Raw genomic sequence first — 27,099 nt, forward strand, 5'->3', positions numbered from 1 at the left:
GTACAGTTTTAAACTAAAGGAACTCAAATGCTATTAGAAAACCTCCCATAAAGAAAAGCTTTGTTTCTCGGTGTTAAAGAACTCCAAGCTGCAGCTTGCCTGGGACCTGTCAGAGAAATATCACCATAATTGGTATGAGTCCCCAAGTATGCTGACAATAATTGAGGCTTATGTCCCATGCATTATACTTGATGGCACATCGTATTAAAAAGGAACAAAATTACAGAGGCGGGGAGCTGCTGTATGATACAGCAGAGCATTAGCTCCTAGACAAGGCTTACAGATACAGATTTTAGAACTAGAATGATCCAGTTGATGAAGGCCTGGAGATAAAAAGTGAAAAGTATCAGCCTGCAAATCTCCACACCAGGGCAGAGAATATGAGTGACAAATAAGACCATGACCTACTCAGCTACTCTGTGTATCTGTTTAGCTAAAACCAAAAGTCATCTTAGAACATTTGCAAGTCTTGTAAATGTGCAGTTTGCTCTCTAAGTGTGTCACTCACTGATCCAACAGCAAGCACGTAAGAAGCAATATGGTTAAAGAAAAAACATTAAGCCAAGTTCAGAAGCACGGTGACCTTGAGCAAGTCATTTAAACTGAACTTCGGGGCGCCTGGCTGACCCAGTCAGAAGAGCATGTGACTCTTGATTTGGGGGTTCTGAGTTTGAGCCCCATTTAAATAAAAGAAAAACTTAAAAAATAAATAAGTAAAAATAAACTATATGAACTCCATTAAAAGATTAAGAGGGCAGGGGCGCCTGGGTGGCTCAGTTGGTTAAGCAACTGCCTTCGGCTCAGGTCATGATCCTGGGGTCCCGGGATCAAGTCCCACATAGGGCTCCCAGCTCCATGGGGAGTCTGCTTCTCCCGCTGATCTCTCTCCTCTCATGCTCTCTCTCTCATTCTCTCTCTCTCTCTCAAATAAATAAATAAAATCTTTTAAAAAAATAAAAAAAAAAGATTAAGAGGCCTTATATTTATTGATTGCTGCCAGGTGCTTTTATGCAGTCTTATATAATTCACTTATCACCCCAGCTCAGCCTCCCTGTGCCTCCCTCTTCCTTCTATGAAGCCAGTCTCCAAATAGTGCTATGTTGCCTGCCCCAGAATTCCATCTTCAAAGTTTTGAAAAAAATGTAGATTTTTCTGCTGATTTTATGAGAAAAGAGCAGGGTGGGGAGATAACAAAACTTCTCAAACATATCTCTTATTATTTTTTTACTTTTTTTTTTTTTAAGTAGGCTCCATGCCCAGTGTAGAGCCCAACACAGGACTTGAACTCACAAGGCTTGAACTCCAGGGCTTGACCTCATGACCCCGAGATCAAGACCTCTGAGCTAAGATCAAGAGTCAGACACTTAACTGACTGAGCCACCCAGGTGTCCCTAAACATAGCCCTTTTCAAAAACCATCTCTTCTTGGGGGTGCCTGGCTGGCTCAGTTGTTGGAGCATGTGACTCTTGGTCTCAGGGCTATGAGTTCAAGCCCTACATTGGCTTTGAGATTACTTAAAAATAAAATCTTAAAGTCTCTTCTCCTTCTCCCCAAATTTTCTTTTTTTGCCGTACTCTTCTTTCCCTATCTTCCTCTAATCTCAAAGAATCCTCCTCATTCCTGGGCATGTTCACTCAGCCTTTCTCTCCTCAATAGCTCCCGTCTCAAAAATTCTACCCAAAAGCTTCCCCTGCAGCAGGTCCAAAGGACCAGGGGTTCTGCTGTCCCTCAGGAACAGTACCAGCTTGCCCCTGTGCCGGCCCTTGAAGGTCCCTGCTCCAACCAGTATTTGACATAGATACTATTACTATTCCTAATTTGAAAAAGAGGAAACAGAGGCTCAGAGTATCTACTTTTTCAATCATACAGTTTAAAACTGGAGTTAGGGGACACCTGGGTGGCTCAGTAGGTTGGACGTCTGCCTTCAGCTCAGCTCAGCTCATGATCCCAGGATTATGGGTCCCACATTGGGCTCCTTGCTCATCAGAGATCCTGCTTCTCCCTCTGCCTGCCGCTCGTCCTGCTTGCGTGCTCGCTCTCTCTTTCTGGCAAATAAATAAAATCTTTTAAAAAAGAAGATTTAAAAATGGGAGTCAGGATTTGAACCCAGGTATCTTTGAATCCAAAGTTAATGCTCTTTTAGCCTCACTGTGCTACCCTCCCTCTCCCCCTCCTAGGAAAATATCACCTGCCCTACCATCACCATAACCTTGTATTACATGACCCCAGCAGCCCAGTTTGAAGTTGGGAGGTCAGGCTGCTCTGGGTCTTACCCTCAGCAACTAATACACTATGTCCAGTTCAGCCAGATGGGGATAAATGGCAGTCTCTCTTGGCCCCTCTTTATTCCTAATATCCACACCTCTCTCTTACTCCTGCTTGTCATACTCGGCCATCCCCTGAGAAAAGGAAGAAAGAAGAGAAGAAAATATGAAAGAAGGGGAAATAAGAATAGGTTGGAGGAGGAATGTGGGTGGTTTTCTGAAGCTGTTTTTACTAGGTCAAAAATAGAAGTAAATTAAAGCCCTCTGAAAGGATGCGGAATGCTACATCTTCTCGTACTTTCCTCGAGCCTTGGTTGTAACTGCTAAAATACACAGGAAGTTCAAAGAAACTTTAAGAAAATTCTTGCTCTACATGTCACTGAAAGAGTGGCTGTTTTAATGGAATCATTTAATTAAATATCTCTTATGTGCCGAAATTAGTGTTAAGGGGAGAGCTAATGTACATAAATGACCTGGCACGGCTCCTGGCATGCAGTCGGCTCTCAATGAGTTATATTAAATATATCTTGAATGCTCATGACAGCCCTTAGTGGTAAGATCTTTTTGTTCCCATGTTACAGGTAAAGAAACTGAGGTTCATGAACATAAGTAACTGGCCCAATGATAGCATTGAGTCATGACTGGGAAAGTAGATAATTATATTCACTGGGCTAATGCCTTACCTAAACTATTTTATTTTATTCTTACAAATACCCTTCCAGTTAGGTACTTTTATTACCCCCCATTTAAAATAAAGAAACAGACACAACTCTTAAGTAATTTTCCTGAGGTCGCATGGCTGGCTGGTAATCTGAAACTGGAACCTGGGTCTAACTCCAATGCTCATACACAGTATATCAGAGCCACACATGCCTGGAGAGAGGTTGGCAAGCTGCCGTTTGAGAAACTTTGCAGGGATGTATCCATTACCCTGGCGAATGGACCAGAGTTCAACACCCTTAGCCTTATAGGCAGAGATTTGATTTGGTCACCTGCTGAGAACCAATAATCTCTTAAGGGCAGATTCATATTAATCAAGCTCAGGAGACTCAATGATAGATCAGAGGGCCAGTCTACTGACAATGAAAAATGTAACTGTATTTGAGTTTCTTGTAACCAGTGCATTCTCTCCCTGTAGGCAGACCTTCATAGGAGTTTAAGTGTTAATCTAAAGTTATTCACTAAATGTGGAAACAAAAGGAAATAATTAGATGAGTTAAGAAGCATGTCTGTCACATAGTATGAACTCAATAAATCTTAGGTGTTATTATTATTACTAATACTCATCTGCCTCAGAGGAGAGAGAAACCATGAATCCCCTAACCGTACTTGAAAAGTTCATGTATATACATATGTGCATTTTTCTGGGAGAGAGTCTATATCTTTTATTAAATTATCCAAGTGTTAGTGACCTATAAGAAACGTGAAGAACCATCAGTTCTACACGAAATTCTCCACAGAATCCTGAACACCTTGATGGAGCAAGTAAAATTCAAATCGGTGTGATATTCTCCCAGAGCTAAGGTTATTACTGTATGTGGCAATCAATTTGGTTAAGTACAACCTCTGTTTGTGTCACTTTTTTTTAAAGATTTTATTTATTTATTTGACAGAGAGAGAGCACAAGTAGGCAGACAGGCAGTCAGAGAGAGAGAGAAGCAGGCTCCCCGCTGAGCAGAGAGACTGATGTAGGGCTCAATCCCAGGACCCTGAGATCATGACCTGAGCTGAAGGCAGAGGCTTAACACACTGAGCCACCCAGGTGCCCCTGTTTGAGTCACTTTTGAGGACATTTTTCTTCCCATGATATCTTTCCTATATTTTTTTTTAGTACTTTCGCACATTCTATAATTCATTTCCCCATTTAGTTCATTCAAAATCTCCTCCCTTTGGAGATAACATTTTTTTTTTTTCAGATAACATTCCTAACATTCAGGCTCTTCACCTGGAGTCATCAGTAACAAGCAGTAGTATGTATTCTTTTTGGGGCATAAGGTATCACATTGGTCACAGCAAACAGTAATTTGCTAAGAAAAAATCATGGCTATACATCTAAAAGCTCCACGTTCCTGCTGTTCTTTAGATGATCAGTAAATGGGGGGGGGGTAGGATTACTTGAATTAGAGAGAAATTCTATCTCCTTTTACATTTGCCTTTTGGTCAGAACACCCTTCAAAAGCTCCTTGAATTATATAGCTTCTTTGGAGATGTGTATCCAGATCTGTATCCAAAAGAATGTAGACCAGGGACACCCAAATTGTCCTCCCCTCTATTCGTTCAGCAATATTTATACAGAGCCTTTTATATTATACACAGTTTTCTAGGAGTTACACAGCTGAATAAGGACTTGGATTATAGTAGGGGAATGAGACCTATAAATTAAAAATCATAATGTGGGGGTGTCTGGCTGGTTCAGTTGGTAGAGCATGCGACTTTTGATAGCAGAGTCGTGAGTTTAAGCCCCACATTGGTTGTGGAGCCTACTTAATTAAAGAAAAATTACAATATAGTGTGCTTTCAAAGAGGAATATACAGTGGTATGAGAGACGGGAAGGCTTTACTCTGTTTCAGAGGACCAGGCAGGGTTTCCAAGAAGAGCCGGCACTGGATGGATGAGTAGGAGCTAAATGAACAAACACAGTGGGAAAGGAGCCTTCGTTTACAGGGAATTGTGTGTGCAAAGGCATCAAGGTGTAAGAGGGTTTGTTGGAAGAAGGAAAAAGCAGAGTTTGAGAGGGAAGAAGGAAGGATGACTACAACTATAGAAAAGTATTTAAACAGCAGATAGAAAGAAGGGGAAATTGAGGGAGCTTCTTCCTGAGAACACTCATTTCTTTTTTACAAAGGAGCAAGCTTTGTCAGGGTGACTGAGTGGCTCAGTCTGTTAAGCATCTGCCTTTGGCTCAGGTCATGATTTCAGGGTCTTGAGATAGAGTCCCACATCGGGTCAGGCTCCCTTCTCCGTGGGGAGTCTGCTTCTCCCGCTGCCTGCCCTGCCCCTCTCTTGAAAAAATAAATAAAATCTTTTTAAAAAAGAAAAAGGTGGGGGGCACCTGGCTCAGTCGTTGGGCGTCTGCCTTCGGCTCAGGTCGTGATCCCAGGGTCCTGGGATAGAGTCCCATGTCAGGCTCGCTGCTCAGCAGGAGGCCTGGTTCTCCCTCTTCCACTCCCCCTGCTTGTTTTCCCTCTCTTGCTGTCTCTCTCTCTCTGTGTCAAATAAATAAATAAACTCTTTAAAAAAAAAAAAAGGCAAGGTTTGTCATCCAAGATGAAGGGACAAGAATGGAAAAGGGGGCTTAAGGAGACTAACCATGCTCATACGGGAGAACTACAAAGCAATGCTGAGAGACCATCTGTGAGAAGCAGTAACATAGCTGTTGAAACTTCTCTTCACAGTGTGTCTCCTCTTGATAGAAATTTCTAATTGGTCTACCTTCTGTGGCAGCACCAATGTTTCTACAGTCCAATATTCTCCTTGATATTTTTGTAACTTCCATATCTTATCTTCAAAAATATTTTTGAGCACGCACTATGTAGCTGGTTGCTCCAATGTTAAATACAGTGTTGTCTGCCCTTAAGGAGCCTACTGACAGGTAATAGAAGAGAGATTGAAGGGAAATATAAAAGGTGCATAATAATAGCACTAAAGGCACAGTATGAAAAGTGCATTAAGGAAATGTAAATATAGTATTTGCAAGTTCAGAGTCCTAGCCCTGTTTGATATCATCAGGGCCCATCTGTATAGAACCATAGGATTCTTTTAAGACCTTGAATAGGATCACCTGGAAAATTTAGAGCCATTCCATTAAGAGTGACGTTGATCTGAAAGCATTACATAGACAACTCAAGTTTAGCTATTTCATCCAACTGAGATCACAGTATTGTTTTACTACCCCTTCAGCTGTCTGCAGAAAGCAAACCAGACTTCTGACTTCTTTTTTTTAAACTTTTATTTATATTCCACTTAATTAACATTCTGTGTAATATTAGTTTCTGGTGTACAATTTAGTGATTCAACACATCCATGCATCACCCAGTGCTCATCACAGATGCCCTCCTTAATCCCCATCACCTATTTAAGCCATTCCCCACCTCTCCCCTCTGGTAACCATCAGTTTGTTCTCTATGGTTAAGAGTCTGTTTCTTGGTTTGCCTCTCGTTTTTCCTGCTATGATCATTTGTTTTGTTTCTTAAATTCCACATATGAGTGAAATCATCCAGTAATTGTCTTTCTCTGACTGACTTATTTCACTCAGCATAATACTCTCTAGCTCCATCCACGTCATTGCAAATGGTGCTATTATGTATTTCCCAATGGACACAAAAACACTAATTCGAAGGGATTCATGCACCCTGAGGTTTATAGCCTCGGGGTGCATGAATCACCCTTATTGCCTTATCAACAATAGCCAAGTTATGGAAAGAGGGCAAAGGTCCATCGACTGATGAATGGATAAAGACGTGGTATATAGCCTTCCAACTTCTTAACTGCTGTCCCTCTCAATGGCCTGGCTACTACTTTCTTGATGGTGGTTCACTCCAAAACCAACTTTCTGTGTCTATTTCAACATTGGACGTACTGACTCTTAATCCGTCCTATCCAGCCCCAGCCAAGGATCTTCTGGTCCTAACTCCTGAGCCATTTAAACAAGCAGCAGTTTATAAGCAAATTCCTGCTGGTATCAGCTGACTCCTTCACCAGAGAACTTCTTATTCACCAAGAAGCTCTTATCCCCACCACCCTGCTACCTACTCAACCTCCTGCTAATCAGCTACATCCTTACTACACCATGCCTCATGCTTAGAGTAACCAGAATCCTGAGCACGCTCATGGATCAAGCAGAATTTAAACTGACTTGTAACCATATTCTCCCAGAGCTGAGGTTATTAGGCTATGTCACAGTTTATTTTGATCAAGTATAACCTGTTAGTTTATATTTAGTTCCCCTTATTGATGATTTCAAAGCCTAGGTTTTCTTCTGCGTCAACTGGGATGAGTATGTAGGGGTCTTTTCCTTTCATTCTTTTGATCTGGTATATTACACTGATGATTTTCCTATGTTGAACCACTCTTGCATTTTTAAAATAAGTCCTCCTTGGTCATGATGTATAATCCTTTTAATATGCTTCCAGATTTGGTTTGCTGGCATTTTGTTGATGCTTTAAAGCACCTGGGCTTTTTTTTAAAGGGTTCACAATTAGAGTTATTAAGGACCCTTCACTTCTTGCCAAGTGAGTGTTAGTAACCCTAGTGTGTATATCTCTCAAGAGGAGTGTCATACCTCTTGCAATCATAATATATTTTTAAAATTCAGACATAGTCAGAACTTATCTCTTCTGTATCCTCTTTTAGAAGAGTAAACTTTGAGCATCAGTGATAAAGACAAAGACATTTCCAAGATTATTCTCACTGCAAATTCATAATGAGTGCAACATTGAAGGCTTCCAACATAGAGTTAATGAACAAGAAGGAGGTTCTCAATCTGCTCTCAGTTGTATCATGACCTCATAGGGATAATTGGGCATTTCCTATTCATTAGACTAAAATGGTGCTTGGCATATAGTAGGCCATTAGTAAAGATTTCTGATGAATGAATGAAGAAATAAATTCAGTCTTTATATTTTGTAAAGAAGAAAAATTGCTTACCCCCAAGAATTATCCTAAGACAGTGAATAACATATTATTTGTGGTTTTTTCCTTTTAAAAAAGCAATCAAATCGTGAACTTTACATCAGGAGCCTGAATAGGATGGCAAGGGGTATATGACAGCTCCAAACCATACCCCACTCCATAGTTAATGAATGAGCCCCTGCTTCCTTAGAACACACACCTACCCCATCTCCTTCTGTGCTCCAGAGAAAAGTTGCCTTATAATTGCAGATTTTACTATATATTGTCCCTATGATGAAACCTGAAAAAGCGTTTTATTAATTCAGTTTTCAGGCAGACCCCAAAAAACCCATCGGGGGACACATCCTGGCTCATGCTTCAACAACAAGAATAAGCTTGAGAAAAGGAAGAGGAGAACTGAGAATTGCAAAGATTTATGACAGGTAAATATTTTCTTATTTTTAATCAGATTCTTGGGCATATGGCATTAAATAGAATTGCTTCTCCTGAGAAGCTTTAATTTTTTTAAAAAAAGATTTTATTTATTTATTTGACAGAGAGAGAGAGATCACAAGTAGGCAGAGAGGCAGGCGGGGGGGGGGGGGGGGGAGGGAAGCAGGCTCCCTGCTGAGCAGAGAGCCCAGTGTGGGGCTCAATCCCAGACCTGATCCCAGACCTGATCCCAGACCCTGAGATCATCACCTGAGTTGAAGGCAGAGGCTTAACCCACTGAGCCACCCAGGCGCCCCATGAGATGCCTTAATTATACCACTGGCAGATCCTACATGTTTGAATTTCCTTCTCAAAAAGTATTCACTCCGGGTTGCCTGGGTGGCTCAGTGGGTTAAGCAACTGCCTTAGGCTTAGGTCATGATCCTGGAGTCCTGGGATCAAGTCCGGTATCCGGCTCCCTGCTCAGCAGGGAGTCTGCTTCTTCCTCTGACCCTCTCCCCTCTCGTGCTCTCTCTCACTCTCTCTCTCTCTCTCTCAGATAAATAAATAAAACCTTAAAAAAAAAAAAGTATTCACTCCATTGGGAAGTCCCTACTACAGACTAGGTTCTAGGGATTAAGGGATTCTGTTGATGAATAGACTTGGTCCCTGACCTTCCAAAGCTTACAGTGAAGCTAGATAGCCAAAGAATGATTCCAACTGAAGTTTGGTCAGTGCCGGGAAAGTACAGAGTAGGATAGAGATATATTCTTCTCCTTTCCTCTGCCAGATTTGTTTTTTGGGTGTTTTGTTTTGTTTTATAGGTTTTGGTTTAAACATCACTTCCACAAGGAACCTGTCCCTAACCCTCCGGTCTAAGCTACACCTGTATTATAATTTATATTCTTTCACGATATTTACTTATTTAATTAAGAATTATAAACAAGGGGCCCCTGCGTGGCTCAGTTTGTTGGGCGGCTGCTTTCGGCCTGGGTCATGATCCCAGGGTCCTGGGATCCAGCCCCGAGTTGGGCTCCCTGCTCAGCGGAGACCCTGCTTCTCCCTTTCCCTCTGCCCACTGCTCTGCCCACTTGTGCTCTCTTTCGATCTCTCTGTCAAATAAATAAATAAAATCTTTTTAAAAAAAGAATTATAAAAAACAAATTTTTACAAGAGACGTACTATACACCAGCTGTTCTAAGTTCTGGGAATAGAGCAATGACTAAAAGAAAAAGACAAGGCCCTGCCCACATAGAGCTTATATTCCGCTGGTAATGATTAATATAATGCATGCCATCCATGCTAGACAGCAAATACCCAGAGGACAGGGACCCGATTCTCTTGCTCACTGCTGTATTCCCAGTACCTGAGACATAATAGATAAACAATATTTGTGATTGACTGATTAGCCAACCCTGATCAACAAGGCAAGGATTTGTGATAACTATACTACGGAGGAAAAACCGAAAAGAAATTACATGAGCTCTTAATCTGGCATTTGCTATGAATCGCAGTACTTATTATGGGCTGTCACTGAATAAATAGCAAATAATCAGTTCTTCCATCTGACTGTTATTTAGACCATTTTGCTTTTTGTGACCTATCCCTATAGACTATAATGTACAAATGCTGTATTTTATGGATTTCAGAAATTTCTAGAAATTTGCTATGAATATGCTTTTGTTGAATTAAATAGGTAGTAAGATTGTTTCATCTTTTTACTACAGTTTCTTGGTCTGTGTCTTAGATAGATTGCTGTGCTTAGAACTTTCCTAGGAGTGCCTATGTGGCTCAGTTGGTTAAGCCTCTGACCCTTGGTTTCTGCTCAGGTCATGATTTCTGGGTGGGGAGATCGAGCTCGAGCTCAGCTCCCTGTCAGGCTCCCTGCTTAGCAGGGACTCTGCTTTCCCTGTCCCTCTCCCTCTGCCCCTCCCCCCAACTCATGCACACTCTCTGTCTCTCTGAAATAAATAAATAAATAAATAAATAAACAAACAAAATACTTTCCTAAACAGTTTTCACTCTGAATTGCATCAGCTGATTCCATGTAAATCTCCCTCACACCAGGGACTGAGTCTGATTCACAAATGTCCCCAGCACTAACATGGTACTTGGCACATAGTAGGAACTCAGTACCTATTTGTCGAACTAACAAATAATGAACACCATCTACATGTTCAGTCATTCGCATATTTTACCAAATCCTCCATATTTGCAGGACCAAGTAACTCCTACAGTTCTTACAGTCTTGAGAGAATACGAGTGTTCTGCAGACTCAATAAAGGATAATTAAAGGGATCATAGAGGTTAGAAATTCAAATTTCCAAAAATTTGAATTAAAACAGCAAAACTAGTCAGAGCAAAAAGTGTCAAAACTTAGTTTGCTGTGCAGCATGTCTTCCCTTCTTTCTGGTTCCTCAAGATTTCCCGCAAAGAATTCTTGACTTTAGAGAAAACTTTTTAGCTGAGAAGATGATGGTGCTACTTAATGATAGCTAATACATATTGAGTGGCTGCTGCATACTAGGCCTTCCACCAATTATTTTATTTATATGCATATTTATGTGTATATATACATGTAAAAGATATAACTATATATATTTTTATAATTTTATATAAAATATAAAATTTATAATTTTCTATAATTTATATAAATCATATTTGTAATTATATATAATATGATTATATATATGTTTCATTGTTTATGACAACAACTCTAAGAGGTGGAGGTCATTATCTCTGTTTTCCACATGAGCAAACCAAGGGCTCAAGCATCTAGGTAGCCACTGTCCCTTTACAGTCTATTTTAAACACAGAAGCCAGAGTGATCCCTTGTAAAATTGAGTCGGATGATATCTGTCCTCTGCTTAAAACTCTCCAGTGGCTCCCCATCTTAACTCAGAATAAAAGCTCAAGTCTCTGTAATGGTTTACTCAGCACTATGTGCATGTCCCTATCCTTCTCCCTGCTCTCTGGCTCTCACAGCACTGTGACCTCAGTGGCCATATGATGTTCTATAAATGTGCCAGGCGCAGTTCTACCTTAAGGCCTTTGTACTTGCCTAGAATCATCTTTCCCCATGCAGCCCTCATTCTGGTTATCATTCTCCACCCCCTCCAATCTTTGATCAAATAGTACCTTCTCCACAACACCTGTCTAGATCTCCCTATTTAAAATCTCAACTCCTCCCAGTTTCCACACTTCTACCTCACCCAGCTCTTTTTCTTTCCCCATACACTTACCACCTTCAAACATATTACATAATATATTACATTCATTATTTATTATCTGTTTCTTCTTCTCCCCAGATATAAGTTCCACAAAGACAGGGATCTTTGTCTATTTTTTTCAATTCTAGATTTCAAGTACCTACAACAAAGATTTAGCAGGTGCCCAATAAATACTTTCTTAGTGAGTGAATGAATGGCCTTGCCCAAATCACACAATCAGTAAAAGATGGAACCAAGATTAGAATCTGTACTGTCTGAATCTAGGGCCAACATTTAATCATTACACTATTTCTTAGTTTGTTAAAGATGCTCTATTTTGGACAGTCATAGCATCTGCTACAGCTACTCCCATGCCTTCAACTACTGACTTACACAGATGTAAGGGAAAGACAGTTCTCATTCAAAGAAAACACAGAATTCTCGAGGAATAGAGCAGAAAAGGGCTATCAGAAGAATTCCCAGATATACAGGAGTGAGACTACGAAAACAGACTAAGCTCTTTCACTAAAGTGCCACTATAGTTTATAGCTTCCACAAGTAAATATAGCTGGACCCCAGTATGCATTTTTCTCTCTTTAAAACTTTTTTGGGGGCGCCTGGGTGGCTCAGTGGGTTAAAGCCTCTGCCTTCAGCTCAGGTCATGATCCCAGGGTCCTGGGATCAAGCCCCGCATCGGGCTCTCTGCTCGGCAGGGAGCCTGCTTCCTCCTCTCTCTCTGCCTGCCTCTCTGCCTACTTGTGATCTCTGTCTGTCAAATAAATAATAAAGAAAATCTTTTAAAAAAACTTAAAAAAAAAAGATTTTATTTATTTATTTGACACAGAGAGAGAGCACAAGCAGGAGAAGCAGGAGGCAGAGGCAGAGGGAGAAGCGGGGTCTCTGCTGAGCAGGGAGTCTGATGCACGGCTTAATCCCAGGACCCTGGGATCATGACCTGAGCCGAAAGCAGTCACTTAACTGAATGAGCCACCCAGGTGCCCACTCTCTTTAAAACTTTTGAGAGAAGAAAAAAAGCCATTTATTTTATTCTATTTAGCATATTTGAAATTGGTGGACATTAAAAACAACTCGGGACGTCTGGCTAGCTCAGTGGGTTAAGTGGCTGCCTTTGGCTCCGGTCATGATCCCAGGGTCTTGGGATGGAGCCCCAAGTCAGGCTCTCTGCTCAGCGGAGCCTCTGCTTCCTCCTCTCTCTCTGCCTGCCTCTTTGCTTACTTGGGCTATCTCTCTGTCAAATAAATAAGTAAAATCTTAAAAACAAAAAACAAAGAACTCTACTGAATTCAAAGAAAAAACAAATTTTAAATAATTACCAAAAACTGAAAAGACACCTAAATGGTCAAGTTTCTGAAGTAATTGTTTTTTATTCTGTTTCTAGAGCAACAAAGCAGACAAATCCCAGTTCAACTTTGCAGATACCTTGCTTGGTCTTCTTCTTTCTCATCTCCTTAGCTTCCTGCCATTTGTAAGTGGCCAACAGAGTATCTGCCATCAAAGCCAAGAGATTCTTTTCTGATTCTCCTCAGGCCTTCTTACCCAGCTCTAGTTTTAGTTTAGCAAGACCGGCCTTATTTATAGCCCATTTGCTATCCTCAGGGGAGGCCCCCCTACTATTTCCTAAGGGAAGTAACCTAACCCATAGTGTGCTCAGAGTACAGTGCCTAATCTCCACCCCCTAACAAAACAAAACAAACAAAACCAGCTTTGAGAGGCAGTAAAGTCTGGTGGTTAAGAACATGAGCTTTGGGGACCCTTGGGTGGTCAGTTGGTTAAGTGTTTGCTGTTTGCCTTTGGCTCAGGTCAGGATCCCAGGGTTCTGGGATCAAGTCCCACATCCGGCTCCTTGCTCAGCAGTAAGCCTGCTTCTCCGTCTGCCTGTTGCTCCCCCTGCTTATGCTCTCTCTCTCTCTGACAAAAAAATAAATAAAATCTTAAAAAAAGAAGAAGAAGAAGAACATTGAGCTTTGGAGTCAAATAATTTAGTCTCCAATCTGGCACCTTCCTTTACCAGCAATTGTGACTTTGGGCAAATTACTTCTCTCTGAACCTTGATTTTTCTCATCTATAAAATGGGGGTAATAATGCATACCCAAGAGTTCTCATAAAGTTAAAATAAAATCATAAAGAAGACCGACATGTAGTAAATTAGTAAATACTTAATAAATGAAAGCTATTAATGTTACTAAACAGTCACCATAACCTGACTATAATAACAACACAAAGTAGCACTAGGCTCTTTCTCCCAGGATCAGTGATTTTCAAATTTTTATTTCTTGTTTGGTTTACTTGAGTTTTAAATATTTGTTTCTACCTGCTTACAGAACTCCTCTGCAGGACTGTCACACAGGTACTTCAAACACAACATACCTAAACCTAACTTCTTATTCTTCTCTTTCTTTTGCTTTGTTTTGTTTTTTTTTAAGATTTTATTTATTTGTTTGAAAGAGAGAGAGAGAGAGCACAAGCATGTGTTGCAGAGGGAGGGAGAAGCAAACTCCCCACTGAGCAGGGAGGCTGATGTGGGCTCTATCCCAGGACCCCCAAAATCCCAGGACCCTGAGATCATGACCTGAGCTAAAGGCAGATGCTTGACCGACTGAGCCACCCAAATGCCCCATTCTTCTTTCTTATCTATAAAACAAGTGTTTATTTCTCTGTTTTTGTTCATACTATTCCCTCTGCCTTGAATGCCCGCATTTCTGCCTCAAAAAGCCTCTATGAGGCTTTTTTTAAAAAAAGATTTTATTTATTTACTTGATAGAGATCACAAGTAGGCAGAGAGGCACGCAGAGAGAGAGAGGAGGGGAAGCAGGCTCCTCGTTGAGGAGAGAGCCTGATGTGGGGCTCGATCCCAGGACTCCAGGATCATGACCCGAGCCAAAGGCAGAAGCTTTAACCCACTGAGCCACCCAGGTGCCCCTCTCTGAGGCTTTATATTATCTATGAGTCCTTTCCTAATCATCCTTACTGGTATAATCAACCTTTCTTTAGAGTTCTATAACATATATATTGACTTTATGAAATTTATCTTACTTTGCATATTTATCATACATCATACATAGTTCACCTGTTAGACTTCTTGAGAGTAGGGACTCTGTCCCATTTTTGTGAAATCTGTAGGATCTAGTACCTTCTAATGTATGATTTTCCGAAGTTGAAAACATGACTTTCTTGCAAATAAATACAAAATTAACATGTGTCAAAAATTTGATTCAACTCAAGTAATGAAGAATCTGATTCAAAGGATAATTTGACAGAGATTTGTGTAGTCAATCAGAGGAATGCTGAAATAAATTTGCAAATAGATGAAAAACTGGTTAATATCTTACAAGACAATCAATTGTAACATTTGAAGTTGTTTTCTTTACTGGAGGGAAATTGATTGCTTCTCTACACAGTGAAATTCATTTCCAGTGCTATAGACTGGAATCATCTGCATCACCCTCAGACAGGAATCGCCCGCATTGCTGTCAGTTTTCCACAAATTAACCTCTATTCCTACAGTGTTGTAGAAAAAAGTAAAAGGTAAAATCTAATAGATCATATAACCACATACAAATATAAAATGTCAAAGATTTTATTTAATTCATTAATTAATGCAGGAACTAATAAGATTTTTATAACCAGATCAAAGAAAAAATCAAATTAACACACATATGGAGCCAAATAAGGAATGCTAAGTGAATTAGAAATTGACCAAAAACAGATCAATATCCATAGGACAAGAATCAATTGCATTCCTCCTCGTACAATTCACATTTCTATGGACAAGAATAATTTGTATTATTCATGGTTACCTACAACTTGCAGAGTTGTCAAGTAGCTCAAAGACAACAAAAGTCAGAGTCCTTACAGAATAAGGGAACCTGGAAGGATGTTCTGGGCAACCTATTTTCCACTGAAAGTACGTGGCAACCTTTAATTTCACTTCGAAGTCTTTCACAATTTTGCCCTGCATTGGTCTAGTCAGCAGAAATGTGCACCCCCCTTTTGACCCAGACCCTGCCGTACTGTGCCTCAGAGTATACCGAAAGAAAACCCAGTTATTCCTTCTGCCTATTTCTAAATTTGGGGTCATTTCTCTTGACATTTGGAACCTTAGACATGGAAGCTGTTTAATAAGTGTTTGTGAGGCTTGATAATACTTGTAGGTAAATTCTGTAGTCCACATTTAGCTGTAGCAACTCTGAAATGTCTCTGGAGACTCAGACTGATAGGGGTGTGATGCCTGTGACATGAATATGGTATTTATAGAAATAGAGCTTTTTATAAACTTCTGTTCCCTTGTATTCTGTTAGCCCTGAGATGCCTGAAAATGAAGCCACCTTCGCAATAACTGCTGGAGGAATCGGGGATGCCAAGGAGTAGGTGGCAAATTGATGCAAATCGCTTCTTAGTGCTTATTAGGAGCTGAAGAAATGGAAAGGCGGCCTGAAATTTCAGAACTTGAAGTAAGAGTTTGTTTTTTTCACATGCTATTAGAGGAAAGTCAACAAGAGAAATTTAAGTCTTCTATTTATCCTAAAAGTCCCTGATGTATAATCCCTATACATTGTATGTCAATTCAGGAATATATATATATACATATATATATATTCCTACACATGTATATATGAATAAAGCTATGGAAAACTAGTTGGGAAGGGGTACCCAATCCCATCACTTTAGCTGTCCAAAGTCAGCCACTAAACAGATAGAAAATCTACAAGCTCAGACATGCCCCATTCTCCTACCATTTTCCCTTGAACACTTACAGAGGTGGACACACTTCCAAGGGAGGGAGCCAGTGAAGGAAGGAAAGTTTACAGGACACAGAAAAAAGCTTTTTAAAATTTACAACATTAAACTGTACATTCACCTCTATAGCAATAGAAAAGAAGTATTAAATTAAACTAAGTTTTAATCCATTTGACTTTTTGATGAGTTAAAGTTACTTTGAAAAAGCATATTTCTGATACAGACATATTTTATGGGGGATAAAAGAGGAAGCTAACTAGGAACTTTACAGTTTGGGGCAATCAGTATAACATGAGTTTTGTATTTTAAGCTCAGGGTAGAGAATTCAAAATATTTTTTAAAAAATACTAAAGTTAATTTACACGTAAAATTTCTGAACACTAAATTTAGAAATGTATAAAAGAATATTTTTTTTTCTGTTAAACAAAAATAAAATCTGGTTTTCAGAATGAATGTATGATAAAAGTATTTGAAAATTAAAATATGAATAGTATTTATAATGACAACCTTTATAGATTTCAAAAAGATTTCATCTCTTATGTTGCATCACCTTGTATGAAACTGCAAGTGTTGAAAGTACCATTTGTTACAAAAAGTATTTGATTGGGGTGCCTGGGTGGCTCAGTGGGTTAAAGCCTCTGCCTTCGGCTCAGGTCATGATCCCAGGGTCTTGGGATCCAGCCCCGCATCGGGCTCTCTGCTCAGCAGGGAGCCTGTTTCCCCCCTCTCTCTGCCTACCTCTCTGCCTACTTGTGTGTCTCTCTCTCTGTCAAATAAATAAATAAAATCTTTAAAAAAAAAAAAAAGGATTTGATTGTCCATTCTCATTCACTCAGCAATGCTTGGAGCTAAAAAATACACAAGGAAAGTATGGTTCCTGCCCTCAAAGAATATGTACACTGGTTAAGAGAAAATACAATATTTATGAAAGAATGAAAGAGAGCAAATGATTATATAATTAATTTATCTGTAGTGTGGTCTTGGATTATAGGATTCCAAAAATGGGAGAGGAAAGGGTAAGCTGTGAGACAGCATGTGCAAAGGCAGAGAAGCTGGGATTTGGAAACAGAGACCAGCCTGACAAGCAGAAATGGTTCAGTATGGGGTCCTGGGAAATTAGAGCTTTTTTTTTTTCTTTTTACTTTTTTTATACCACAGAAGCCACTTTCTGAGTAAGCAGAGATATCTAGGAACAGATTTTCTGTATTCAGCAAAGTCACTTAAATGACTCTTTTTGGTATACAAATATAAATGCATACTTTTGTCCTGGGGAAGGGAAGATTTTGTTACTTGATAAAAACGGAACAACAGCTAAAGATTCCCTGGTATGCGGAGCGCTGGAGGGGAATGGACTAATTTATGTAGGAGCCCAGAGCCTTTTGGTAGGAAAGGAAATACAAGTCCCAAGATTTGAGATTCAGAAAAATTTTCTGGATTAAACCAAGTAACCCCCTCACCAATGAGAATTTACCAAAAGGTAGGCAGTAGGTTTGGAAATCAGGGCCTAATCCAAGGGCCCGCAGTTCCGTGGGGAGGCTGGTTGTAATACGGCATGTAGCTGAGGCTGGAAACCTCTCTGGGTCCAGCTGCTCTGTGTGTCCTGCTTTGGAGAACAGTAGCTGAGAACTGAGGACAGTGAACTGAGAAGCTGTAACCTTGAGGCCCAACTTTGGGACAGCATAGCAGATTGTGCAGTGCCCATGGAACTCTGCTGGGCCAGGGTTCAATTTGCCGGGGCTTTCCAGTCCTTCCAGTTCACCAGACTGTAGAAACAGCTCTCACTCCTTATTCTAAGGGGGACAGACGAGCTCAAAAAAGAGCTTGTATTGGTCAGGACCCTTTTGGTTGCAAGCCATCAAAACTCAAAGTAGCAAATGAAGATAGGAATTCATTGGCTCATGAAACTGAAAAGTCCAGAAGTAGTGCTGACTTTAGCCATAGATGGAGCCAAGATATCAAACAGCATCATCAGGACTTGCTCTCCCTACCTCTTTTTCCTGTTCTGATCATTTCCATGCCGCTGTTGTTCTCAGACAGGCTTTCCCCACATAGTAGCCAAGATGCTGCTTGCGGCTCCAGGCTTACATCCCACTAAGTTAGAAAACCCACTAGAAAAAGCATGCGTTTTTCCTCCGTAGAGTATTCATTCCGTGGCAAAAAAACAAACAATGACTATCAAGTGAGAACAGAGGTTATTTATTCAGAGTTTGCTACAGCAAGAGAGTCAGTGGCCTCTATTTGCTTTTCATAGAGACTCAAAGGCAAGCAGAGGAATGGGAAAGCTTTATGGTAGAAAAAAGGAAAGGGTATAGGTGTGCTCTGATTGGAAGTTGTTGGCATTGGGAAGCTGGAGGATTAATCTGATGGAAACACAGAAAATGGATAAAGGACATAACACTGGCATCAGGGAGACAATCTAGGAGACAGTTATAAAAATTAAGTTCTGAGATGGTTTAGCCTGGGACTGGAGTAGCAGTGAGACAGACATTTCAAAAAGGTGGTTCAGTAAGTTAAGTATTGGTGTGAGATTGAATAAAAACAGAAGAGTCACAGGTGACTGTTGACAAAGTTCTCTAACCTATGAGAGGAGATTATATTTCTATCATGGTCAGGAATGAGGAAGTGGCAAAGAGAGATTAGGGCTTTTACCTGGGAAGGTTTGTGTATTAGTTTGCTAGGACTGCCATAACCAAATACCATAAACTGGATGGCTTAAACAACAGAATTTTATTGTCTCACAGTTCTGGAGGCTCTAAGTCCGAGGTCAAGGTTGGTTCCTTCTGAGGTCCATGAGGGAGAATCTGTTCCCTGTCTCTTCCCTAGCTTCTGCTGGTTCTCTGGTGACCTTCAGCATTCCTTGGCTTGTAGAAGAATCACCCTGTTTCTGCCTTCATCTTTGCATGACATTCTTACTATGTGTATGTCTTTGTGTTCAAATTTCCCCCTTTTATAAGAATACCAGTCATGTTGGATTAGATGCTCACCCTACTCAAGTATGACCTCAATTTGACTAATTATATCTATAATGACCCTATTCCGAAATAAGGCCACATGCTGAGGTATTAGGGGTTAGGACTTCAATGTATGAATTTTAGTGGGGACAGGGACCCAAGCAGTTAGTAAGAATTAGGTGCAGTCAGGGGTCAAGCACTGTTGGCCCATAACCTCCTCAGGAGCTTCCCAGGGGTTATCTGAAATCAGCCCCCATGGGTGGAGGGCAGGGAGCGACTGAAGAAAGAGGCAGGCCACTCTCTTGGTGGGTGGCCATTTTAGTAAGCAAAGGGAACTTACACACGACGCTTGTCTTGGGCAACAGCAAGACAAGTTCAGATCCCTGCGCCTGCCCACCAAATCTTAAAAGTTCATGTAGAGGCCTTGACTGGGTTCAGTCATGTATACTGTGCAGGTGTTCTCAACACCATACCACTCTCTCAAGTCTATCCTTAGAAAAATGGGAAAGATAAGTGAAACTCATACTCCAAGGAATGGGGTAGGGGCAAGGAACTCTGATCGCCTGAGTCTAGCTTACAGGTCAACAGGCATTCATGACTTCTTGATGACTTCTCCTAACAAACGCCAGGATGCACAAGACACAATCTGTACTCAATACTGGCTACAGAAACATGTAAGTCAAGATCTAGGGAAACCTAGTATCCATTTAGAAAATGAAGAGGTTGAAATAGGGTATCTCCACCATTCCTTTCTAACTTTCCTGTTCAATCATTCCTTAAAGAGCAAAGAAAAAAATAAGGCTAGAAAGCCAGATCTGAATAGGGTGGCCAAGCCAAAAACAGGGAACACGGTAGACTAGACAATTGAGAAGGGAGGTCTTTCATGGCGAAAAGAGGGATTGGGACCTTGGACACCAAGCTGTGCCCAGTCAAGTCTTCTTCACCTGACTCTGGCTTGGACATAGTGAATGTTTCTAATTTTTTGGTTGTACAGTTTCCATGTCTCTATTATAATAAGATCCTGGTTTTCTTTTAAAGAGTTATGTCTCCCCAATTCCTGTAGTCTGTCCTGAGACTACTGAGTGACAGTTGGAAGGATTAAAACATGGGTTAGAAGCCACTCATTCGTGCAGTGACAGCAGGGTGGCAGGGCCAGTGCGGTGACCTGGCAGTCTGTTCCTGCTGCTAGACTGCAGGTTTCTGACTCCCAAACTGCAGTGTTGTTCAAACTCCTGTTCATTCCCCGGGTGGTTTTCCAGCCCCCTGCCAACCCAATGACTCCTAATGTCCTTCTGACAAATTAGCCTTTGTTTCAGTTAGCTGGAGTTGGACTATACTACTTGCAATCTAGAATTCCAACCAAGGTGCAGAGAAAGTGATTCCCAAATGCTGCTTCAGGGAAATGGAGAAAAAGGAAGCCAGGAAGGGCTTGCTTAACACCCAGATGAGAGATTCCTCATTATTCATACTCTTCATATACTTTCCTCTGGCAACCTTTTCTTGTTTTGTTTTGTTAAGCATGTTGCAAAGCTTGAACTCAACAACCCTGAGATCAAGAGCCAGACACTTAACCCACCGAGCCACCCCGGCACCCCAGCCTTTAATATTTTAAAAGGAAAGCTGGGATTTTACTTAGCTGAATATAAAAGAAAAACTGAAAATAACAGTGTCTTAAACAAAATCAAGGTTTCTATTTCTCTCGTTAACAAGAAATCTGAAGCCAGGCAGTCCAGAGATGCTCCGGTGCCTCCATTTTGTCCTCGGGACCCCTACTTTGTCATCAGGCTTCTGTCTTTCTGCTTGACCATCTTCGCTCTTGGCTTGCATCCTCAAGGTCACCTTACGGCCTAAGATAGTGCTTGGAACTCTTGTCAGAGAAACCAAGCTGGGGGAAGAACGATGAAAGGCAGCAGGGCAGAAAAAAAGTTCCTTCCAGCTGAGTCAGCCCCTGTGAAGCAGTCCTCCCACACACTTCTGCTTGTATCTCATTGGCCTGAGCTCAGTCACACAGCCATATCTACACACAAAGAAGTTGGGAATTAGTCTTTTGTTCTAGACAGCAATATGCCCAGCTAGAACTGAGAGTTCTTTAATTAAGGGGGAAAGCAACTGGCAGTCTCTACCACAAAATCTTTTACTTCCTTGGCAGAGACAAACTCATTGAAAGTCTGTTACATACAATGCAGGGCATTTCAGGGGTTTTCTATTTGTACCAGTGGAGCTGGTTGAGCAGTGTATCAGTTAGAATGCCTTCAGCTGCCAAGCACCAGCCTGGTTCAGTGGGTGGAGAATGAGACCCTAGATCTCAGAGTCATGACTTCGAGCCCCACATCTGCTGTAGAGAATACTTAAAGAAAAAAAAAAAATGCCTTCAGCAGCAGGTAACAGAAACCCAACTCAAAGGAACTTGAGCCATGAGGAAATATGCCTTCTCATATAATGAAAAGTCCAGAAGCTGACCTTCATTAATTAACTAGTCAGTTCATTAATATAATTAATATAGTAATTAAATTAATAGCAACTATATAATGTTGCTATTATATAGCAACAACAAGAAACAGAAAGAACATCTTTCTGTTTCTTCACTTTCCCATCCTCAGTGCTAGTTGGTTCTCCAAAAGCTCCCCTCATGGTCAAAAGATGGTTACAGCACTTCTGCTTCACATCCTAATACGGCAACATTTAGATAAAGGGACAAGGAAACAAGCCGCTCACACGGCTGCCTTCAGCTCATGGGTTGGCTGGAGGGTCTAAGATGGCTTCACCCATGTGTCTGGGATGTTGGCAGGGATGGATGAAAGGGTGAGACTTTTCTCTGTCATCATTCCGTACGTAGTCTAGCCTGAGCTTCTTCATGGTACCTGGGTTCCAAGATGGCAAGAGCTTATCAAGCTTCTACTTGTCTCATGCTTGCTAAGGTCCCATTGGCCAAAGCAAGTCACCCACCAAGCCCAGAGTCCTTGTGGGAGGGGACTATGCAGGACCTTGAATGTCAGGAGGTTATGGTTCCTTGGAAGTCATCAGTGTAACAGTATTCTACAGGATACAATGTTGGGCTCTTATAGGCTGGGAGAATTCATCTTCAAGAGCTTACGATATGGTCAGAATCACGAGACACAAGGTATTAGAAAGTTAAATGGCCACACAGGATTTAAATAACATTTTTAAGATTATGTAAGCCTAAAAGCAGGCACAGACAAAGGGGTTTTGACCTGGGAAAGCTAGTTGAAATTTTCTCAAGAGGTCTCATGTGGTGGCAAATGCTCCATGCCTCAAGGTCAGGCCTTCAGCCTTCATTTTCAGTGTATGTAATTCCCCAGTACTGATTAATTTCTAGAGAAATAGCTCCGTCTCACGAAGCACACAAGCTGCCAAGTAGAGTATACCAAATGCCACTGATATTGGAGAACGGACTATAATAGCAAGCTGATCAGATGTCAAGATTGACCCGAAATACCCATTGCCTCAGTGAGCAAGTTCAAATGAAGCTAAAGTTGCTTGATGAATATGGAATCAGAAGAAGGTTGCTTGATGTCCACAACAGCCAAAATATGGAAAGAGCCCAGAAGTCCATCGACAGACGAATGGATAAAGAAGATGTGGTATATGTACACAATGGAATATTACTCAGCCATCAAAAAGAATGCAATCTTTCCATTTGCAGTGATGTGGATGGAACTAGAGGATATTATGCTAAGCGAAATAAGTCAAAGACAAATATCATATGTGGAATTTAAGGAATTTTAACAAAACAGATGAGCATGGGGCAAGGGAGGGGGCGGAAATAAGATGAAAACAGGGACTCCTGGGTGGCTCTGTCGGTTAAGGGTCTGCCTTTGGCTCAGGTCATGATCCCGAGGTCCTGGGATCGAGCCCCGCATCAGGATCCCTACTCAGTGGGGAGCCTGCTTCTCCCTCTCCCTCTGCTGCTCTCCCTGCTTGTTCTCTCTCTCACTCTTTCTGTAAAATAAATAAATAAAGTATTTTTTTTTTAAGTAGGATGAAAACAGAGAGGGAACAAACCATAAGAGACTCTTAACTATAGGGAACAAACTGAGGGTTGTAGGAGGGAAAGTGGGTGGGGGGAAGCTGTAACTGGGTGACGGACATTAAGGAGGGCACTTGATGTAATGAGCATTGGGTGTTATATGCAACTGAGGAATCACTAAATTCTATCCCTGATGCTAATAATACAATATATGTTAAGTAAATTGAATTGAAATTTAAAAATCTTTTAAAAAGAAGCTCTATCTCAGAACAATAAAAAAAGTAACGTTGCTTGGATATAAACCTTGAACTATTTATGGACTCAGAGGGCTCCCTACATAAACCTCATTCACTCATCCATATGTATATTTTAAATGTATTATGAAGTACTTAAGACAAAAAGGTATAAAAAATAATGCAGTTGATACTTGTGAAATGAAACATTACCAATACAATTGAAGACCCCTGAATATCCTCTAGGATTGAGTCTCTTTCCTCCCCCACAGAATTAACCATTTTTCTGAATTTGTTGTCAAACACTCCCATACATTTGTTTGTTCTTAGATTATATATCTACGCATCCCTAAGTTATAAAGCATACTGCCTTGTACTCCTCCAATACGGAGACACCAGTTAGTTGCCAAGTACAACAGAAATAGATAGGAATGATTAATCAAGACAGTCCCTGAGCCATGGACTTGCAGGGGAAATCACCCAAATGATTCCAAATGTGGCTAAGAGCCACAAAGCAAAAATACAGGTAGCTATGAGACCACTCACACAGGAGACTGCCCCGTCTGGGGTGTGCTTGAGCAGGTCTGGGGCAGGTACAGAGACCTGCCAGGCAGCCTGGACATTCACATTGTCTTGACAAGGCACCTTCTACCCTGAGTAGCTTTTGGATGGCTGCTTTGCCAACCTTCCCTCCACCCCCTTTCCTCAAGGAGTCCCGCTCCTTGGCAGAGAGCAAAGAGCCTGTCCTGAACACTACAATCCCTATTGGATTTACAAGTACTGCCAAGGGAGTCAACTCCCACATTTCCCAATTTAAGAACTGGTCTTTGCAGCAATTTCAACAGGTAGAGGAGGGAAAACCATGTGAAACTACTTACAGGGACTTATTTACTCTGGGCAAGAGCCCTTTTCTTGGGGGGGGGGGGGGAGCCCCGTAAGTTCTCAAACATAGATGCCTAGAATCATATATGTACGCAAAAGCAAAGGTCTCCTCTTTTGACTCTACCCAGGACCAATCAAAACCACCCCCAGATCAGATCAGGTAGGGTGTGTGTGTGTGTATGTGTGTGTGTGTGTGTGTGTGTGTGTGTGTGTGTAGGCTTGGTGTCCTTGTTTCACGAAGTCCTTCCTAAGAGATCACCCTGATGCTGGTTGGTTTTCCTCCAAGTGTGTGCAAACTATATTTTGCCTCTGTGATCAAAATTATGTAAACACCAGAACTTTCCTTCTCATTATATAATACCTTAGAGACACCAGTTGGTGTTTAACTGACCCATCGATGTTTTCACTGTCTTGGTCCTTATGTTCTGATTTTTGGTGCCAGCCTGTTTCTTCACATTATTAAGTCTATGTATTTCCAAAGTACAATTGTAATTCTTAAGTGCAATTCTAAAGGTACAATTAAAGTACATAATTATACACTTTCTGGTCAATTCTCCTCCTTTCCATTCTGTTCCTTGGCAGGTCGCTGCCAGCTCTCCTCTCAGATACCCCACTCGGCTCCATACCTGATCAACATCCCCGTATTTGTCTGGAGAACAACAGAGGAATCTATTTCAAAACATGACCTGGTCCCTCGACTTCCTGTTCAGCTGCTCTAGCATATAGCTACTCCCTCCCCTCCAGCTTGTGAAGGCTGATGTTTCCTCTCTAGAGTTGTCAAAAGTAAACCAAGGTTGCCAATCCCCTGTTCTTTGGGTCTGGATTTTCCAGCCAAGACAAGGCCCTGCTGTAGTTCCAGAGATCATCAGAGCCTCTGAAACACCCACAGTGCCAGTCACACAGCTCTGGCAGGTCTGATCTTTAACCTTTGAGCCACACCCAGGGGAGCTCAGAGACTGGGGCCCAGCATGTGACATGCCAGATGGTCCTTGGCCGCAGTGACTCAGAAGTTTGCTCGGGTCCGTTTTATGCTTCTCCAGAACTAAAAAGCTACCATGGAAATGGCCTCAGTTGGTCAGTCTGTGGTCAGCCCAAGCCTGTGATAGTTGTTTTTCTATCGCTAGCACGTGAGGAGGGGCCCATAATGTCAGCCGTACCCAGTACCCATACCCGGATTCAACTGCTGCAAAGCCTGGGGTTGGCTGCACACTTGGCAGCCGTGGTCATGGGTGGGGGACGGGGACTGTAGGAGTGAAGAGTAACAGAGAATTCGGGGAGCTGGGAATCTAAAGAAAATTACATCGCTGTGCCTTATAATCTACTGGAACACCACGGAATTTTCTCCAGACTGAGAACCAGTTACCTCCCATGTGGCTGCTTCGGCACAGGCAGTCTGCTCTCAACCAGTATCCGTCTTGAACAGGAACTCAGCCCTCCATGGCATCTCAATGGCCCCTCCACTGAACATCCTCTACTGAGCACTAGACAACATTACTGCTTTTCTGAAGGTAAAACATTGCGTTCTTGCCTCCTCCTCCACGTCCCCCGTGCAAAACATTTTTACTTCCTCTGGCTTCTCAGGTTTTGCACTCCCATACACATCATTTAACACTGTCTTTAAATTCATTCGTATTCGACAAACCAAAGAGCCTTCAGCTACTGGGATCCCTTGACTTAGAAGGCTGCTAGGGAATTAATACAATTTTTTCTGTCACCAAGAAAATTTTTCTTGTCCCACCCTCGTTAGAAAGGTACTATTTGCTGAGGCAAAGGGCAGGGTGGATGCCATTCTGGGCTTTCCAAAAGATAAGTGCCAAGCATTTGTGTATGTGAGTGTAGTATTCGTCACACCTTGATAATTATAATCCCCTCTTTCTCATCTAGAGTTGTTAAGACGCAGTAACACTGTTCATCTCTATGCTTGTGAGTCATTCTCTTTAATTCTTGACTATGTCACCCCTAGTGAGCTGACTGTAGAGTCTCCACTCTCTTCCTCCTCGGCGTGCTTGCATGCTGCGCTGAAGGGAGGAACCGAACAGCTGCCCCCGTTATCTATCAAGAGAACAGAAAAAATGTCGTTTCCAGGTGGTGACTAATGCTTCTAAATGCCAGAGGACAGACGTAAGATCATGTCTTAGGGGCACCTGGGTGGCTCAGTGCGTTAAGCCTCTGCCTTTGGCTCAGGTCATGATCGCAGGGTCCTGGGATCGAGCCCCACATCGGGCTCTATGCTCAGCAGGGAGCCTGTTTCCCCCTCTCTCTGCCTCCTTCTGCTCTGCCTACTTGTGATCTCTCTCTCTCTGTCAAATAAGTAAATAAGATCTTTAAAAAAAAGAAGAAGAAGAAAATCACCTCTCTAAGTTTCCAAGCAGAGAGCGGACAGAAGTAGACTTTGAGCATTTTTATTTGCATGTATGGACCGGGATTAACAAAAATCACAAAAGTTGTGAGTGCTGTGAAGTGTGTAAACCTGGCAATTCACAGACTTGTACCCCTGGGGCTAGTAATACATTGTATGTTAATTTTAAGAAGTAAAAAATAATAAAAAATAAAAATAAAATCACAAAAGTTGGCATAAATACATATTTTAAAAGTGGGAGAAGATAGAGAATAGGGATTTGCTGAAGCAGGGAGGTGGTGAGAGGTGAGAGGTTGGGCCCGGAATTTGGAAAGCCTTCAATGTCAGACTATGGAGCTAAGATTGGATCTTCTGGTCATGGGGAGCAATAGAAAATCTTAAGCAAGAGACTTATACAGAAGAGCGAAGTAAA

The 27,099-nt window shown here is 41.5% G+C and overlaps 1 protein-coding gene across 2 annotated transcripts in view; it reads left to right on the forward strand.

Annotated features, from left to right (window-relative positions):
• DMC1 (DNA meiotic recombinase 1) overlaps positions 1-15,905 on the forward strand; it is a gene marked incomplete at both ends in the record, with an annotated part of 37,301 nt that extends 21,396 nt beyond the window's left edge. For both annotated transcript variants that reach the window (XM_080812192.1, XM_080812193.1), the window contains 2 exons: positions 8,202-8,318; positions 15,836-15,905. In XM_080812192.1, the coding sequence (XP_080668318.1) occupies positions 8,202-8,318; positions 15,836-15,905 (187 nt within the window). The remainder of the gene's footprint in view (positions 1-8,201; positions 8,319-15,835) is intronic.
• Positions 15,906-27,099: the final 11,194 nt, after the last annotated feature.

This window comes from Martes martes (genome assembly GCF_963455335.1).
Source record: "Martes martes genome assembly, chromosome: 8".
Lineage (NCBI taxonomy): Eukaryota > Metazoa > Chordata > Mammalia > Carnivora > Mustelidae > Martes > Martes martes.